At 42.5% G+C, this 17,775-nt stretch overlaps 2 protein-coding genes and 1 pseudogene across 2 annotated transcripts; 1 reads left to right on the forward strand and 2 right to left on the reverse strand.

Annotated features, from left to right (window-relative positions):
• Positions 1–953: 953 nt before the first annotated feature.
• LOC115043074 (tripartite motif-containing protein 16-like) lies at positions 954–2,946 on the reverse strand. Its single transcript, XM_029501166.1, has one exon. The coding sequence runs from the start codon at positions 2,935–2,937 to the stop codon at positions 1,261–1,263; it is 1,677 nt and encodes a 558-aa protein (XP_029357026.1). The 5' UTR covers positions 2,938–2,946; the 3' UTR covers positions 954–1,260.
• A 4,846-nt stretch (positions 2,947–7,792) lies between these two features.
• LOC115044206 (E3 ubiquitin-protein ligase TRIM39-like) lies at positions 7,793–16,601 on the forward strand (annotated as a pseudogene).
• LOC115044202 (tripartite motif-containing protein 16-like) lies at positions 10,272–12,287 on the reverse strand. Its single transcript, XM_029503115.1, has one exon. The coding sequence runs from the start codon at positions 12,251–12,253 to the stop codon at positions 10,574–10,576; it is 1,680 nt and encodes a 559-aa protein (XP_029358975.1). The 5' UTR covers positions 12,254–12,287; the 3' UTR covers positions 10,272–10,573.
• Positions 16,602–17,775: the final 1,174 nt, after the last annotated feature.

A 17,775-nucleotide genomic window follows, 5' to 3' on the forward strand; every position in this document is an offset into this window, starting at 1 on the left:
TTAATTGTTCCCTTTTTTTCTAAATGAGCTCGCCCTCCGGAGCCACATCAGGGGCCCGACCCCTGATCTATGGGCTGCCAGGATCCCCGATGCATTTAGCCAAGAAACCTTATTGTTCTTTTTTAAGATGCTTTTAAATTAAAAATGAATGAATTGGGACTTCTGGATGTTAATGAATATTTTTCTAAATGGTTATTAAATAATCAATGTTCAAATTGGAAAACAATTTTCTCTTTCACTTGGAATTCCCAAAACTTCCAAAATTAAAAATAAAAATACGATTTCTTCAGATTATGTTTATTTATTGTATTTTAAGATAAAAACGTGGTTAATGGTTATTAATAAATAAATGGTTATTAAATATTCAATGTTCAAATTGGAAAGAAACCTGTCAGGTTTTGGGTTAATGCTGGTGTTTAGTGTTCTGTCATGTCACTTCCTGTTTTATTTTGTAGTCCTGGTCCCTTCGTGTTCCCGGTTATTTACTTCCTGGTTGTGTCCCCTGTTAATTGTCTGCCCTGCCCTGATGTGGATCACCTGTGTCTTGTTTACCATTCTGTATTTAAGTAAGTCCCGTTTCAGTCTTGTCCTGGTCGGATCATTGTTGTTATTTCGCCGTGTCCTTGCCCATGCCAAGCTTTGTTGTTTGTCATATTGTCATTTCGCCTTGTCATTCTGTGCTACTTCGTCCTTGCCTTGTCCATGCCCTTGAGTTTTTGCTCTGTCAGTTCATGAGTAAAGTCTTTTTTTTCACCTACCTGGTTTTCCGGCTCCTGCATCTGGGTCCTCCCAGCAACACGCGCGCACCGCGTTTTATTCCCCTCCTGACAAAAACTCTCTCTTTCACTTGGAATTCCCAAAACTTCCAAAATTAAAAAATAAAAATACAATTTCTTTAGATTATGTTTATTTAGTCTATTTTGAGATAAAAACAAGCTCACTGGCATCATGTGTTTTTTTTTTTTTTTTACACATAATAGTACAATTTCTTTATCAAACTGAAATATACCACACCTTAATGACACTATCAACCATTGCAGTGACCAATAACACAAAATAAGTCATTCAAACGGCATAAAAAATAAATGAAATGCATCTTCTCAAAGCAAAACATGTAAATTTAGCTTTAGCTGAGCGATTAGCTTTAACATCAAAGCTAGCGATCTTTTCTAAAAAAATAAAATAAATGAACAATGACTCAGCAACACAGACACACTGAATACATTCAGGAACTAAAAGACACATTTAACTCACTGACGTCTATTTCACTTTACAAAACTCAGCTGTAGCTCCAGACCAGTAAATTCTGAATCCAGCATGTAGAGGCTGACTGAATGTGGTCTGGACTCTGTGGAGGAGAGTCATGGTTTCAGAGACGCTGTAGAAGGACAGAATACCTGCTCTGTGATCCAGGTACACTCCGACTCTGGAGGACGGAGGACCTGAGACTGCAGTCTGGATGTTGTTGGACCAGAATGTAAAACTGTTTTGGTAACACTCTAAAGCCCAAGAATTGCTATTATGTCCAAACAGACATTCATCAGAGCTCCCTGCTCTGCTGATATTCTTGTATGTGACTGCTACATAAACTCTTCCTTCTCCTCTCCTCTCCACCTCCCAGTAACAACGTCCAGTCAGACTCTCTCTGCTCAGGACCTGCCACCAGTCAGTGAATCTGTCTGGATGATCAGAATAAGACTGATCTTTCCTCATTACTGTAACTTTTCTGTTTCCTTCAGATAATAACAGACGTCTGTCTGCTGTGTTTGGATCCAGAGTGATTTCTTGTGAATATCTTAAGAACTGAGTTCTGGTCTTTGGTTCTGGTTCTGACAGTAAAACATCCACTTCAGTCACTGTCAATGAGACATTTGTCCATTTCTGTGTCAGAACGTCCTGTAGCTGATCTCTGAGCTCTGACACAGCTGCTGTCACATCCTCAAAGTATCTCAGAGGACGGATGTTGATGCTGGATGAGTCTGTAGCTTCACTGAGAGCTGACACTGAGGGGTAGTTGTGTAGAAACTGGGTGTGATCCTCTGTGTGTGAGAGCAGCTTCAGCTCAGCGTCTTTCCTCTTCAGCTCAGTGATCTCCTGCTCCAGCTTCTCCTGAAGCTCTTTGACTCGACTCAATTCAGTTTCCTGCTGTGATCTGATCTGCTGCTTCACATCAGACCTTCTTCTCTCCATGAGACGGATCAGCTGAGTGAAGATCTTCTCAGCGTCCTCCACTGCTTTATCAGCAGAGCCGTTGATGGCCTCCACCTCCTGTTGAAGCAGCTTCACATCTTTGTCTCTGTCCTGGATTCTCTGCTGGATTTGTTGTCGACTCAGCTCCAGCTCTCTCTGCCTCTCAGTCCTTTCTGCTGCAGCTGAGACTGTGTTGTGGCCTTTATGTTCCTCCACAGAGCAGAGATAACAGATACACTGCTGATCAGTACGGCAGAACATCTTCATCACCTCATCATGACGAGAGCAGATGTTCTCCTGGAGCTTCTCAGAGGGCTCCACCAGCTTGTGTTTCTTCAGTGGAGCTGATTCATAATGAGGCTGCAGGTGTTTGTCACAGTAAGAGGCCAAACACATTAAACAGGACTTGACAGCTTTCAGTTTTCTCCCGGTGCAGACATCACAGGCCACATCTTCAGGTCCAGCATAGCAGTGATCAGCAGGAGCAGCTTGGAGTCCAGTCTTCTTCAGCTGCTCCACTAAAACTGCTAACATGGTGTTTTTCATTAGAACAGGCCTCGGTATGAAGGCCTCCCTACACTGAGGGCAGCTGTAGATTTTCTTCTCATCCTCTCCGTCCCAGTGGGATTTAATACAGTTCATACAGTAGCTGTGTCCACAGGAAGTCGCCACCGGATCCTTCAGTAGATCCAGACAGATGGAACAGGAGAAGGTTTCCTGGTCCAGCTGAACTCCTTTCTGCTCCATTTCTCCTCTCAGTGACGGCCGTCTGAGTTTCTGTTAGTCAGAAGTGAAACTAGTTTTCTGTCTGCTGTAAAAATGTCTCCACCCCCTTCAGACTGTAGATCTGAGGAGACACGTGATCAGAGCAGGAAGAAGAGGGAGGATCATCAGGAGGAGGAACGCTGTGACAGCATAAAGTTCACAATGTGACCAATAACAGTGGAGCTCTGTGTTGGTACATTTTGAACAGATGACACTTCAATATGCACAAACAATAATACACATTAACAGCTTGGCTGTATTCTTATTGACGGAAATAACCTGCCACAAAATAAAACACCACCTACTGGTGCCACACATCATTACATTCCCTTTCCAAGATTGTTGGTTAACCTCCAGTAACAGAGTCACTAGAAACAACATTTTCACTTTGATAACACTTGGTATCCAATAACCTTAGAGTTGTTTATTTAACAGATAAGAGTGCCAAACATATCAATAACCTTCTTATTAACTTCAAACAGGCAGATCTCAATAGTTAAACAGAACTCCTCCATGAACAGTCCAACACTTCTACCTGTTCAATCAGTCTCTCTGGTGGCCTACTTGGCCTTGTTGACCTTCTCAAGACTGGTGTTGAACTAGTGTTGTTTGGTAAAGTATGATTACCCACATCATGTGTGTCAGCAGTCTCTCTGCATCGCTCTCCTCCTGACCCCGTTCCTGTGAGTCCTGCTCCTGAGTCTTGAGTAAACTCCTGCGGTTTCTCCCGAGTACTTGTCCATCATCCGTTTGTACCTCATATGACCTGGGGCTCACATCCTTGAGGACTGTGGCCTTTCTCTCCCACATGCCTCGATCCTCAACTCTCACTGTTCTTTCAGAGCCCCCAGCCTCCTGGCTGCTTTGTCATAGTTCTCTTTTTGTTTCTGCTTGAGCTGTTTTTGCTTTTCGGCCAGCTTTTTGGTGTCAGTCTCTTGTGGTATGTGTGGCAGCGTTGTACGCAGCTTGCGACCCACGAGGAGCTCAGCTGGGGAGAAGCCACATGCCAGCGGTGCAACGCGGTAGCTCAGCAATGCAAGGTGAGGGTCAGATCCACTGTCTCTTGACTTCTTTAACAGTCTCTTAATGATCTGGACACCCTTCTCAGCTTTCCCATTTCCTTGTGGATGCAATGAACTGGACGTGATGTGCTGAAACCCATCGTCCTGTGAAAACTGCCTGAATTCTCTGCAGTTGTACTGTGGTCCATTGTCACTAATGACAACTAAGGGAATGCCATGTCTGGAAAAACAGCTTTTCATGTGAGTAATTACTCCAGAAGCTGATGTGTTACGAAGCTGGGCGATTTCTGGAAAGTTAGAGTGATAATCTATGATTACAGGATAGTCTTTTCCATTCAGGTGGCATAAGTCAGTTCCCACTTTCTGCCAGGGTCCTGTGGGTACGTCTGGGACCAGCATGGGCTCCTTTGCCTGTTTATAGTGATGTTTAAGGCACGTGTCACATGTGGATATCATATTGTCAGTGTCATTATTGATCCCCGGCCAGTACACTGCCTCTCTGGCTCTTCTCCTACATTTCTCCACACCAAGGTGCCCCTCATGAATGCGGCACAGCATATCTTGTCTCATTGACTTTGGGATAACCATTCTGTTCTGTCTGAGCAAAAGGCCATTTACCAAACTCAGGTCAGCTCTGACTGGATAATATTGTGGACAGCTGCCCTTCTTCCAGCCATCTTTGAGGTTGTCCATCACTCTTTTCAGAGTAGTGTCTTTTCCTTTTCCAGTTTCCTGTTTCTTCTGCAGCATGACATCCGACACCGGCAGGGATGACATCACTGTGTCCACGTGTACAACAACATCATCAGCTGTGGAGGGAACTTTTGCACCAGTGTCAGGTAAGGAGGCCCTGGACAGTGACAGTTTTTTACAAGTGAAATCAGCAGTTTGTGATCTGTCCATAGTGAAGGTAGGTAATCCATACACATCGCAGTGAAACTGCCCAAGAGTCTCTTTCTCTATCTGAGCATATCGTTGCTCAGTGTCCGTCATAGTTCTGGAGGCATAGGCCACAGGCTGCCAGGTTTCATCGACTGGTTGCAGTAACTCTGCACCTAAGCCATTCTTTGTTTATTCAGAAAGGCTCATCTCCGTCACATATACCACTATACACATACATTAACTCAGATTGTCAAAGACAGAGTTCAACAAAGTTTCAGTGATTCTGTCCATAATATTGCCCTTCTGGAGCTTTCCTTTATGGACCCAAATTTTTAAGCAATAACACAAAAACAACAGAACCGGGGAGTGCACCTTACATACACCATATAAAAAATCTAAATAAAAAAAAGGAAAAAAGGGCAAATTCACACAAAGCATGGATATAGTCAGATAAAGTCAGATCTGATTGGTTTTACATATTCATGATCTTTCTCAACTTTAAGGGAAAAAGAAATCTTTTCCATAACATAAATCTCATAAACGATCCATTCGTCGATGATGGGAGGTTCCACTTTTAACCATTTCCTAGTAACACATTTCTTCCTAGCTGCCAACAATATCGTCAATAGTTTTTTGTCTTTAATGTTCCATGTTTCAAACATTATATCACCCAAAAATTCACTGGGATGTTCACGTTAAATATATTTTCTGTTTGTGGATCTCTTCCCAATACGGTCTTATTACTTGGCAGTCCCAGAAAATGTGGAAGTGGTTGGCTCCATCGGACCCACAGAGTCTCCAACAAGCGTCCTTGATGGCGTCCTTGATGGCGTTTTTGGATTGGTGTGATAAAGAATCTTGTTATACTTTTCCAACAGAACTCACGCCATATGTTTGACCCGGCTGAGATCCACTGTAGCTGACATATTTTCTCCCACCTCTCTTGTGTGATTATTATCCTTATTTCTGTTTCCCATTTCCTCTTTATGTATTCTGTATTCTCTTGTTTGGATAGTTGTATAGCTTTATATAATTTGGAGATACTTTTGTTGCAAATCTGGACTTAATTCATGACAAAAATACACCCATGAACCCTGATTCATCTTTTCCTAACCCCTCTTTAATGTTTTTGTCATATTAATGTCTCACTTGTAGGTACCTAAAAAAATCTTTCCCTAGACCATGATCTTTCTGTCGGCTCTCAAAACTCTTAAGTGCCCCCTTGTGAACAAATGAATAATATGTAGTTAAACCTTTTGTGATCCATGTCTTAAATTTACCATCAGTTTTATTTGGCATAAAGTCTGAGTCATAAGCACACCACCTCATAATCCTAGATGTGTCTTTTAATCTGCAAATTTTGACTATTTCCTGCCAGGACTTCAGGAAGTTGATTGATATAGAGTCGTCTGGGACGTCCTGTTCCTCTTGTAGTTTATTATCACTTAATAAAGCTGTTATTGGAATTCCCTTAAACATCGTTCCTTCTATTTCCTTCCATGCTGCAGTGTAAGTAGGTGAGCACAGGCAAACCAAAGGCCTCAGCTGGGCTGCGTGGTAGTAGTCCTGTAAGCAGGGAAGGCCCATTCCCCCCTGATCTTTTCTTCACTGATTTACCTGGTCCAGAAAAGCATCAGTCCCGTTGTCGTTGTTTATCTGTGCTTGTGTATATAATAATCTATAGTATCTTTGAAAGCACTCTCTAGGTTGGTTTCAGAGTTTCTTATTTTATACATAGTTCTACCCGCTTGTTGTTTTCTTAATCTACATGATAGAAGTTTCAGTGATTTCCCACCTGTCTCATAGTATTGTTGCTTTGTGAAAAGGAGCTTTTTCTGGATGTCCTGAGTTTTTATTTCGTCTATTTCTTTCTTTCATTCTTTTATCTTGTGTTTGTCATCCTCTTTGAAAGACTTTGCATGTTCTTTCTGTAGTCTCTTCAAGTCCTCTTCTGATTTTTGGAGTTTTTGCTCCCTAATTTTCTTCTCATATGAAGAGATGGCTATTATTTTGCCCCTCAACACCGCTTTTAATGCGTCCCAGAGAACGGGTGGGGTCACCTCTTCATTATCATTATTTTCTAAATACAATTTAATTTCACTTTTCAGTTTATCTGTAATAACAGGGTTATTCAGAATGTTTGAGTTCAGTCTCCAGAGAGTGGTTTTCTTGTTATCATTCAGATGGACTGACATAAAGATGGGACTGTGATCTGAGATGGTACTAGGTCCTATTTCACAAGACCTCCTTTAAGCATAAGAAAGTAGTCGATGCGTGAGTAAAAAGGTGAGCGTCTCGAGAGTCGTCTCGGTTTATCTCTCTTCATACGTCCACAATCCCACTTCACGCATCCAAGTATTTCATCTTCTGTTCGTGTTTTTTGCGTCAGATTTCCCGTTTCATGAGTCAATTCTGGGATTTAATCGTATGTTAAAGTCTCGGCCACATATTAAAATCCCTTGGCTTTTTGTTGCCATTAAATCAGCCATATATTTATAGAAGGACCAGTCACATACACGTTAAGGAGACCAGTCACAGTACCTTCTATTTTCCCTGTCAGCATAACAAATCTACCCTCCTTCTCCTTATGTTCTGTTATGTGTTCAAAATTTACTGCACTGGATATCAGAATCACCACTCCTCTCCGCCTTCCCCAATCAGGTGAAGAAAAGTAAACATGTTCACATCCTGATTTATTCAGTTTAGCATGTTCGGAGTCATTGAGGTGTGTCTCCTGTAACAGAGCGATTTGGATTTTATCTTTCTTTCATTTTGACAGGATTTTGCTTCTTTTAACCGGGTTGATTACTCCATTTATATGAAATGATGTTATTTTTAAAGACCTGTTCTGCATCTGTGTGATTTCCCCTTCTGTCACATTCAAAAACCCGGTGCCCTTCCCCCTCCCTGTGTGAACCGGCAGGGGATAAACAATGAACACGCTGAACAACGTGAATAAGAACACAATCGGTCCGTGTGACTCCCCACGTAGGGGTCTGATAGTCCGACCCGGCTCGAAGGGAACAGGATTTTCACCACTGATTACAGTCAGTGCTTTATAGGTTATTTCACCATTCACTCCGCCGTTAAATTGTCTAAGTCCCGGAGGGGGTGGTGTCGGTCTTCTGAAGGTCCAAAGCTTCTCCTTGTAGCTCTGCTCCCGTTCGGCTGGACCCTTCTTTGCTCGTCTGTCCACTCTCTTCCAGCTCAGCCGCTGCACCTGCTGCATGAGCGTCTCCGGAGGTGTGATGGCTGTCTGGGTGTAGCCTCTCCTCCGTAGGTCCTCTGAGGCCTCCTGTCTCGTAGGTTCTGGTTCTGGGAAGAGGGTCTGGAACTGAACTCTGTTTTCCTTCAGCACTTTGCGGATCTCCGTGTATTCTTTTCTTCTCTTGAGTATTAGAGGATCCAGGTTTATACGCTTTTCATGCCAGGTGAAGCCCTTCTTCTGCCATGCCTTGCGTAGCAATGACTCTTTTGTTTTGAAACTCTGACATTTGATTATAATGGAGCGAGGCGGCTGCTGTCCCAGCGACCTGTGGGCTCTTTCCATCTGCAGGTCGGGCATGTCCTGCGTCAGCTCGAGACCTTTGCGGAGCAAATCTTCCACAAATGAGACCATCGTGGCTGAGTCCTTCTCGGATCCCTCCGGCACTCCATAAATCCTTATGTTCCTTATAATCCAGCAGCTTGTCCTCCATCTTGGTGTGCAGCTTTAGCCTAGCCGCGACGACATCTTCTACGTTTGCATCCTCTCCTCTGCTTTCTCGTCTAGTCTGGTATTCGCCTTTACAATTTCTTCTTTTATTGACTCCAGCTGTCCTTTGTTTTCTTGGCGAAACCCTCTTAACTCTTGCAGAATTAGTTCCCAGTCGGCCATTTCTTTGCACTGCTCGGCGTTGTTTGCTAGCTCTAGCCTGTTAGCTGCTAATTGTAGCTGCGCTCCGTCTTCAGACGACGTTTACTGCTCAAAGCGGGGATATCGCTTTTTATCCCCTTTCTCTGCGCTTTTTGCTGAATGAATTACTTGGTTTGCCTGGGGATATTTTCCTAATTACTCTGGCTCAAACGTGAGCTCTCTCGCCATGCGGCCATTTTGGCGGTGTTCCGACCGGAAGTCTATTCTGTATATTTTTATGAATGCTCGGCAAGTTTGTCTCTTCCAGAAGCAACAGAAAAGGCCGAGGACCTGGAGTGGAAACAGTGCAGGAACATCCTTCCAGTCCAACAATAGAAAGGTCTCCTCCCAAAAGCCACAAAAGTGAAGACTCCCATGGAATACTTCAGGATGATCTATGAACCCACGGCTCCACTGACAACACGGTCGCCTGCCATGAAATGGAGCCGTTCATTGGCATCTGTTTCTTTATGTCCATCTATGTAGGGGTCTGCAACCTTTAGCACTAAAAGAGCCGTTTGGACCCATTCCCACCAAATTAAAAGCCACTCAGAGCCACAAAACCTATTTGACCACTAAATTGAAGCTATTACATGTAGTTTCTTTAGACTGATGCTTTATGAGAGTGTGTTACCGTTAAAATAAAATAAAGCATGAACAGAAAATTCCTGACTTTTTTCATTTCCATTTATTAAAACCAAAATTCTGAAAGAAACTAAAAAACACCGGCTATTATACTTTTTCAACTAATGCAGGCCTGATGGATTCATTGTAAAATCCTAAAATAATATTAATAAGGGCAAACAAGAAAAGCCAGTTTAAGTCATGTGCCGTAATTCTTTCCTCAGGTGACGTGCAGCAGCCAACAGCCAACCTGAACATGAAACACAAATACAGGACATCAGTTCAGAAATATATATTTTCAAAATAATAGCCCATGAAATGAAATCTGCTCTCACAGGTATGTGGCTCCAAAGATCGACAGGACTTTTTCATGTTCCCATAAGTGTCTCTGTGGTTTTTCAGGTTTGGGGAGGCTTTCAATGTCGCTCCATTTCTGTTTCTGTGCAAGCTGTTCAGCTATTCAAATAAATGTTATTTTAAAGTCACAAGAGCATCTGAATCTCCAAAGAAATAACTATACAATGAAAAAAATAACTAAATAAGATAAAATAAATGAATTGGCATTGATTGTTCCCTTTTTTTCTAAATGAGCTCGCCCTCCGGAGCCACATCAGGGGCCCGACCCCTGATCTATGGGCTGCCAGGATCCCCGATGCATTTAGCCAAGAAACCTTCTTATTGTTCTTTTTTAAGATGCTTTTAAATTAAAAATTAATGAATTGTGACTTCTAGATGTTAATGAAGATTTTTGTAAATGGTTATTAAATAATCAATGTTCAAATTGGAAAAAAAAGTTCTCTTTCACTTGGAATTCCCAAAACTTCCAAAATTAAAAATAAAAATAAAATTTCTTCAGATTGTTTATTTATTGTATTTTAAGATAAAAACCCACATACACATAATAGTACAATTTCTTTATCAAACTGAAATATACCACACCTTATTGACACTATCAACCATTACAGTGACCAATAACACAAAATTAGTAATTCAAACGGCATAAAAAATAAATGAAATGCATCTTCTCAAAGCAAAACATTAAATTTAGCTTTAGCTTAGCAATTAGCTTTAACATCAAAGCTAGCCATCTTTCCCAAAAAAAAAAAAAAATAAATAAATAAATGAACAACGACTCAGCAACACAGACACACTGAATACATTCAGGATCTAAAAGACACATTTAACTCACTGACGTCTATTTCAGTTTACAAAACTCAGCTGTGTCTCCAACAGACCCGTAAAGTCCAAGTCCAGCATGTAGAGTCTGACTGAATGTGGTCTGGACTCTGTGGAGGAGAGTCATGGTTTCAGAGACGCTGTAGAAGGACAGAATACCTGCTCTGTGATCCAGGTACACTCCGACTCTGGAGGACGGAGGACCTGAGACTGCAGTCTGGATGTTGTTGGACCAGAATGTAAAACTGTTTTTGTAACAGTCTAAAGCCCAAGATTTGTTATTACGTCCAAACCAACATTCTTTAGAGCTCCCTGCTCTGCTGATATTCTTGTATGTGACTGCTACATAAACTCTTCCTCCTCCTCTCCTCTCCACCTCCCAGTAACAACGTTCAGTCAGACTCTCTCTGCTCAGGACCTGAGGCCAGTATGTGAATCTGTCTGGATGATCAGAATAAGACTGAACTTCTCTCATTACTGTAACTTTTCTGTTTCCTTCAGATAATAACAAACGTCTGTATGCTGTGTTTGGATCCAGAATGATTTCCTGTGAATATCTTAAGAACTGAGTTCTGGTCTTTGGTTCTGGTTCTGACAGTAAAACATCCACTTCAGTCACTGTCAGTGAGACGTTTGTCCATTTCTGTGTCAGAACGTCCTGTAGCTGATCTCTGAGCTCTGACACAGCTGCTGTCACATCCTCAAAGTATCTCAGAGGACGGATGTTGATGCTGGATGAGTCTGTAGCTTCACTGAGAGCTGACACTGAGGGGTAGTTGTGTAGAAACTGGGTGTGATCCTCTGTGTGTGAGAGCAGCTTCAGCTCAGCGTCTTTCCTCTTCAGCTCAGTGATCTCCTGCTCCAGCTTCTCCTGAAGCTCTTTGACTCGACTCACTTCAGTTTCCTGCTGGGATCTGATCTGCTGCTTCACATCAGACCTTCTTCTCTCCATGAGACGGATCAGCTGAGTGAAGATCTTCTCAGCGTCCTCCACTGCTTTATCAGCAGAGCCGTTGATGGCCTCCACCTCCTGTTGAAGCAGCTCCACATCTTTGTCTCTGTCCTGGATTCTCTGCTGGATTTGTTGTCGACTCAGCTCCAGCTCTCTCTGCCTCTCAGTCCTTTCTGCTGCAGCTGAGACTGTGTCGTGGCCTTTCTGTTCATCCACAGAGCAGAGAAAACAGATACACTGCTGATCAGTACGGCAGAACATCTTCATCACCTCATCATGACGAGAGCAGATGTTCTCCTGGAGCTTCTCAGAGGGCTCCACCAGCTTGTGTTTCTTCAGTGGAGCTGATTCATAATGAGGCTGCAGGTGTTTGTCACAGTAAGAGGCCAAACAAACTAAACAGGACTTGACAGCTTTCAGTTTTCTCCCGGTGCAGACATCACAGGCCACATCTTCAGGTCCAGCATAGCAGTGATCAGCAGGAGCAGCTTGGAGTCCAGTCTTCTTCAGCTGCTCCACTAAATCTGCTAACATGGTGTTTTTCATTAGAACAGGCCTCGGTATGAAGGCCTTCCTACACTGAGGGCAGCTGTAGATTTTCTTCTCATCCTCTCCGTCCCAGTGGGATTTAATACAGTTCATACAGTAGCTGTGTCCACAGGAAGTCGTCACCGGATCCTTCAGTAGATCCAGACAGATGGAACAGCAGAAGGTTTCCTGGTCCAGCTGAACTCCTTTCTGCTCCATTTCTCCTCTCAGTGTTGGCCGTCTGAGTTTCTGTTAGTCAGAAGTGAAACTAGTTTTCTGTCTGCTGTAAAAATGTCTCCACCCCCTTCAGACTGTAGATCTGAGGAGACACGTGATCAGAGCAGGAAGAAGAGGGAGGATCATCAGGAGGAGGAACGCTGTGACAGCATAAAGTTCACAATGTGACCAATAACAGTGGAGCTCTGCAGACTTCCTCAGCACACACAGACAACAACAGGACAAAGAACTGATCCCTCTGGAGGCAGCTGTGGACCAAACAAATGTCTGAATGAGAGCAGAGACAGGAGGAGCTTCGGACCGGTCTGGATATGAACTTGGTGTCGCACCTTTAGTCCTGACTTTTAGGTTAAAGAGATGCTCACATCGCTGTCAGTCCGGTAGCACCAGCAAATTACTCACAAAAGGAGTGTGTGTTGGTACATTTTGAACAGATGACACTTCAATATGCACAAATAATAATACACATTAACAGCTTGGCTGTATTCTTATTGACCAAAATAACCTGCCACAAAATAAAACAAAGAGTCCATAGAAGTCGAGCTCTCCAGCTCCACATGCTGCTAAGTTCAGTTGTGTATCAACTGTCCACTCAATGACTTCATCCTCAGTTTGTACTTCTTCTACCCAGGTAGGTGAGGAGTGTGTGTGTGTCTTATCTGTTCTCAGAATGTGATACAGATGATCTGGAGTCATCAAGGTAGGTTCTGCAGCGTCTCCAACTCTGTCTCTCTGAATCACTGAGCTGGACTCACCATCTTAATCGTCTCTGTTTCTCCGACAGCAGATCAGACTGCAGAAAAAACAAGTTGTCAGGATCTTCATCTGATTCTGTCTCAGTTTCTCACTTCAAGGCATGAAATTAATTAAAAATATTAGTTTTAAACAGAAATGTCACCAATTATTCATGAATTACCAGACAAAATATGATTTTTTAATAAACACATGATTCATTTATCCTTTTAGAACTGTTTGACTTATATCATTAATTGTCAGCTATTTTAATTCATCTTTTGAATATTTAACTTAACATAAAATGAATTATTTTTTATACACAATAATGCAATTTCTTGATCAAACTGAAATATACCACACCTTAATGACACAATTACCCATTGCAGTGGCTAATAACACAAATCGAGTAATTCAAACGGCAAAAAATAAATAAAAAAGTAAAATAATAAAATAAATTAAATGTATCTTGACGCAAAAACATGCAAACTTAGCTTTAGCTTAGCCATGCCAGGCTGTTTCCTGTTGTCTGAAGTTCGGTCCGGTGCCCAGAAAGGAAAAGAAACCAGAATGAGGAAATAAATGGTTCAGACATTTTAAACAAATATTTTAAAAAGGTGGTGACGGTGAAGCTGCGACGAGAAACGTAGAGCAAGGTAAGAAACAGCACAGCTAGCTTGTAATGTAAGCTAACTGTCCGGCTCTAATGCTAACGTCCGTTAGCCTAGCTTGTATTAAAGCCGACACAAAACGTTATCTTTGACAGAAACAGTTTGGTAGCTCGTTTCTCGTCCTAAATTCACAGTCACAACCTTTTTAAAAAACATTTGTATAGAAAATTTCTCAACCCTTTATTTTCTTGTTCTTCTTTCTTTTCCTTTCTGATCAGTGATGCTAAACGGACATTTTCCTACCGAACTTCAGACAGCAGGCCAGCATAGCAACAGTAACCAATGGGGGCGGGGCTTAGCGAAGGCTCGGTGGCCAAACCATTTGTTGTGAGAGGGGGGTGGTTAAAATTAGGAAGAAAACCAGAAAATATACTGAAATATTACATAATCTTTCACTAAAAGAGTTCATTTCAGTGGGTGACTTGTTCGCTTTACTGGTCTAGTCTGCGGACGCGTCCTGTCTCCGGTCTGGTCTCGGTCCGTTCCTGGAGGGGTGCCGTCACCCGTCTGGTGTGGTTCGGCCTAGGTCCTGGGGGGGGCGTATCTGCATTAGCCCAGTCCATCACTGTAACCAATTAACTCCGTAGTTCAGGTGCCCACACCGGGAATGAGCCGATCGTTGTGGACAAATAATCCAGGTAGGATGAGGATTATACATCGTGGTCATATTCTTAGCTGGAACACACACAGAGGTGTGTGTGTTACAACAACAATTACAATTTAAAAACAATGAACAGTAAAGTTAGACCAGCACAAAAGTAGCGAGTAACGAGAGCATCAATAGAAATGTAGTGCAGTAAAAAGTACAATATTTGTCCTTCAAATGTAGAGAAGAGAAAGTAAAAGTATCTTCAAAAATAATACCCAAGTAAAGTACAGATACTCAGAAGCGGTACTTAAGTGCAGTACTCCAGTAAATGTACTTTGTTCCTGTCCACCGCTGACAGTGACTGAATATAAAAAATGTTTTCTGTTTCACACTAAAGAACATTGCACATCACGGCAGCTCAAAATGAGCCATTTGGCTTTCCATACTTGTGCCTGTGTGGGCATGAAATGAACCCTCCCATCACACATTTTCACATTGTAAGTGACGAGTTTGACCTCCGGACCAGAACCAGGAGTTCCACCTACAGAGAATACGGGGAGAACTGAATCACTGAAACTCAATTCACTGCTCATCGCACATTTGAAAAGGAAAGACAGAAAGTGAAAGTAACCCGCAAGGAACTTCCTTATTTACTCTCGTTGTCATTGTTCTGTCTGCTGAGCTTTCTGCTGCTTTCAGTGACAAAATGGCCTTTCAGTCCTTAAAGGATCTGTCCTGTTCCATCTGCCATGACATCTTCAACGATCCTGTTGTCTTATCCTGCAGCCACAGCTTCTGTAAAGACTGTCTGAAGACCTGGTGGACAGAGAAAGTAGTTCACGAGTGTCCGGTTTGTAAAGAAATTTCTTTTCAGAGGGATCCTCCTCGTAACTTGGCTTTAAAGAACCTGTGTGAGGCCTTTTTACAGAGGAGAGATCAGAAACCTTCAGAAGGATCTGAGTCTGTCTGCAGTCTGCACTCTGAAAAAACTCAAACTCTTCTGTCTGAACCATCAGCAGCCGGTTTGTGTCGTCTGCAGAGACTCAAAGACTCACAAAGGTCATAAATTCAGGCCCATCGATGAGGCTGCAGAGGAACACAGAGGAGAGCTGCAGAAATCCCTGAAGCCTTTACAGGAGAAACTGAAGCTGTTTGGAGATGTTAAAGAAAACTTTGATCAAACAGCCAAACACATTAAGGTCCAGACCCAAAACACAGAGCAGCAGATTAAGGAGCAGTTTAAGAAGCTTCATCAGTTTCTACAGGAGGAAGAGGAGGCCAGGATCAAAGCTCTGAGGAGGAAGAGGAGCAGAAGAGCAAAGTGATGAAGGAGAAGATCGATGGTCTGAGCAGAGAGATAGAAGCTCTTTCAAACACCATCAGAGACACAGAAAAGGAGCTGAGAGCTGAAGACGTCTCATTTCTGAAGAACTTCAAGTCTGCAGCAGGAAGAGTCCAGCAGCGCCTCCTGGTGGAGGATCCACATCTGGACTCAGGAGCTCTGATAGACCAGGCCAAACATCTGGGCAACCTGACCTTCAACATCTGGAACAAGTTAATGGACCTGGTCTCCTACAGTCCGGTGATTCTGGATCCAAACACTGCTCATCCAGACCTCAAACTGTCTGAAGATCTGACCAGCGTGAAGTGTGGAGGGCCACAGAAGCTTCCTGACATCCAGAGAGGTTTGACTATCATAAGTGTGTTGTGGCCTCAGAGGGTTTGAACTCTGGGACTCACAGCTGGGATGTTCAGGTTGAAAATAATACAATCTGGGCCGTCGGTGTGATCGGAGAGTCAGTCAAAAGAAAAGGAAAGATAACGACTGGAGCCTGGGAATTATGTCTCTATGACGGAAAATACGTGGCCGCTTCTCCACCACAACCAGATAAAGTTCTCTCAGTGAAGAAGAAGCTCCAGAGGATCAAAGCTCAGCTGGACTTCACCAGAGGAAGTCTGTCCTTCTATGATCTTGATACGAACACACACATACACACCTTCAAACACACTTTCACTGAGAGGATGTTTCCGTACATCGACGGTGAAAATAATCTCCAACTGAAGATATTACCAATGAGAGTGTCTGTAAAAGTAGAATAGTGCACACCCTCCATCAGCAGGGCCTTTATCCTGAGCTAAACCTGCTGTATGCTCTTCATTTCAGGTCAGGTCAGGCTACTCTGATGTACAGAACCACTGACAGGTCAGGTGATGACATCACAGTTTGGATGGACGCAGGTCCACAGGTCAGGTTTTCTGTAAATCAGTGAAGAAAGGAAGAGTCGCTTTGTCAGAGGTCGTGTAGATTTATGTTTTACTTTTTACATATCAGAAGATATTGATGGTAAAAAACATAAGATTAAATGTATTTTTAGTTTAGTTAGTTTAAGTTTAGCTCATTGGTTATTTTGGGTTGAGGGTCTAAATCAGAATGAAGACTAATTTCTGAAAAACTGCTTTAAGGGTTGAAAAAAACTATAAACTGATATTCGTTGATTCTGTAACGTTCCTTTTCATGTCCTGTGAATGATGACAGATCAGAGCAGAACTCTGAGCTTTTGAAAGCTGATGATATATGATCGATAAAATCTGATTTATAGTAGCATTTTTTTTTCTAACTGTAGGCATAAACTTTATTTTAGTACTAAAGATATTATTTTTCCTGATCTTTTTAAGATGTTGCATAATTTTTTAATCTGTTACAAACTAAAAAACTGCTATTAAAGGAGCTATTTGTCTGTTTAGTTATTGCTTCATTTGGATTGTTTCCATTCATTTCACAGGGCGAGCTGTAAACTGATTTCATGTTAGTTACACTTTGATGAGAGAAAAAAAAAAACAAGAAGAGACAAGATGTGGTCAGTAGATTATATTACTCTCTTAAAAAAAAAAAAAAAGAACTTATTACAAGAATTCAATGTTTTGGCATTGAACTGACCAGTCTTCAAATGGTAAACATTTAGAGAAACACAAGAAACTTGTGCGAAAAAAAATGGACCAGACTCAGTGATCACCTTCCTAGCAACAAACTTTCACACTGCTCTATGTTCAACTATCCAACTAGGCCAATGAGCAGTGATGGCTATCATGTCTTTGGGGTCATCAGGTGGGAACCTCCTTTCACCGGTGTTTCGTCTAGTTAGGCCCACAACACCTCCAGGAGGCTAGACCGTGAACACTGGCGTCCCAGAGTCACCCCCCTAATGGCAGCCATCACCGCTCCTCACACAAAGACAACTATCTCAAACAGCACCACTATCAACTACTCTGACCTCTCACCAACTGCACCAGTGAAAGCGGGGTGGGGATACAGACCCTGGTTCAGGTAGGGGCATGAAATTATAGAGGGTGCAGGAGGTGGAGGCAATACCAGCTGCATTAGTAGATTAAGCAATTAAACTCACCTAAATGGTCCTATACTCAAACAACACTCCAACACAGGCCAGCTCACCTGTACTAACTACATGGTGTCAAAGAGGCACAAACACAAAAGGAACTATCTCAAACACCAC

This window comes from Echeneis naucrates, chromosome 5 (assembly GCF_900963305.1).
Source record: "Echeneis naucrates chromosome 5, fEcheNa1.1, whole genome shotgun sequence".
NCBI classification, from domain to species: Eukaryota; Metazoa; Chordata; class Actinopteri; order Carangiformes; family Echeneidae; genus Echeneis; species Echeneis naucrates.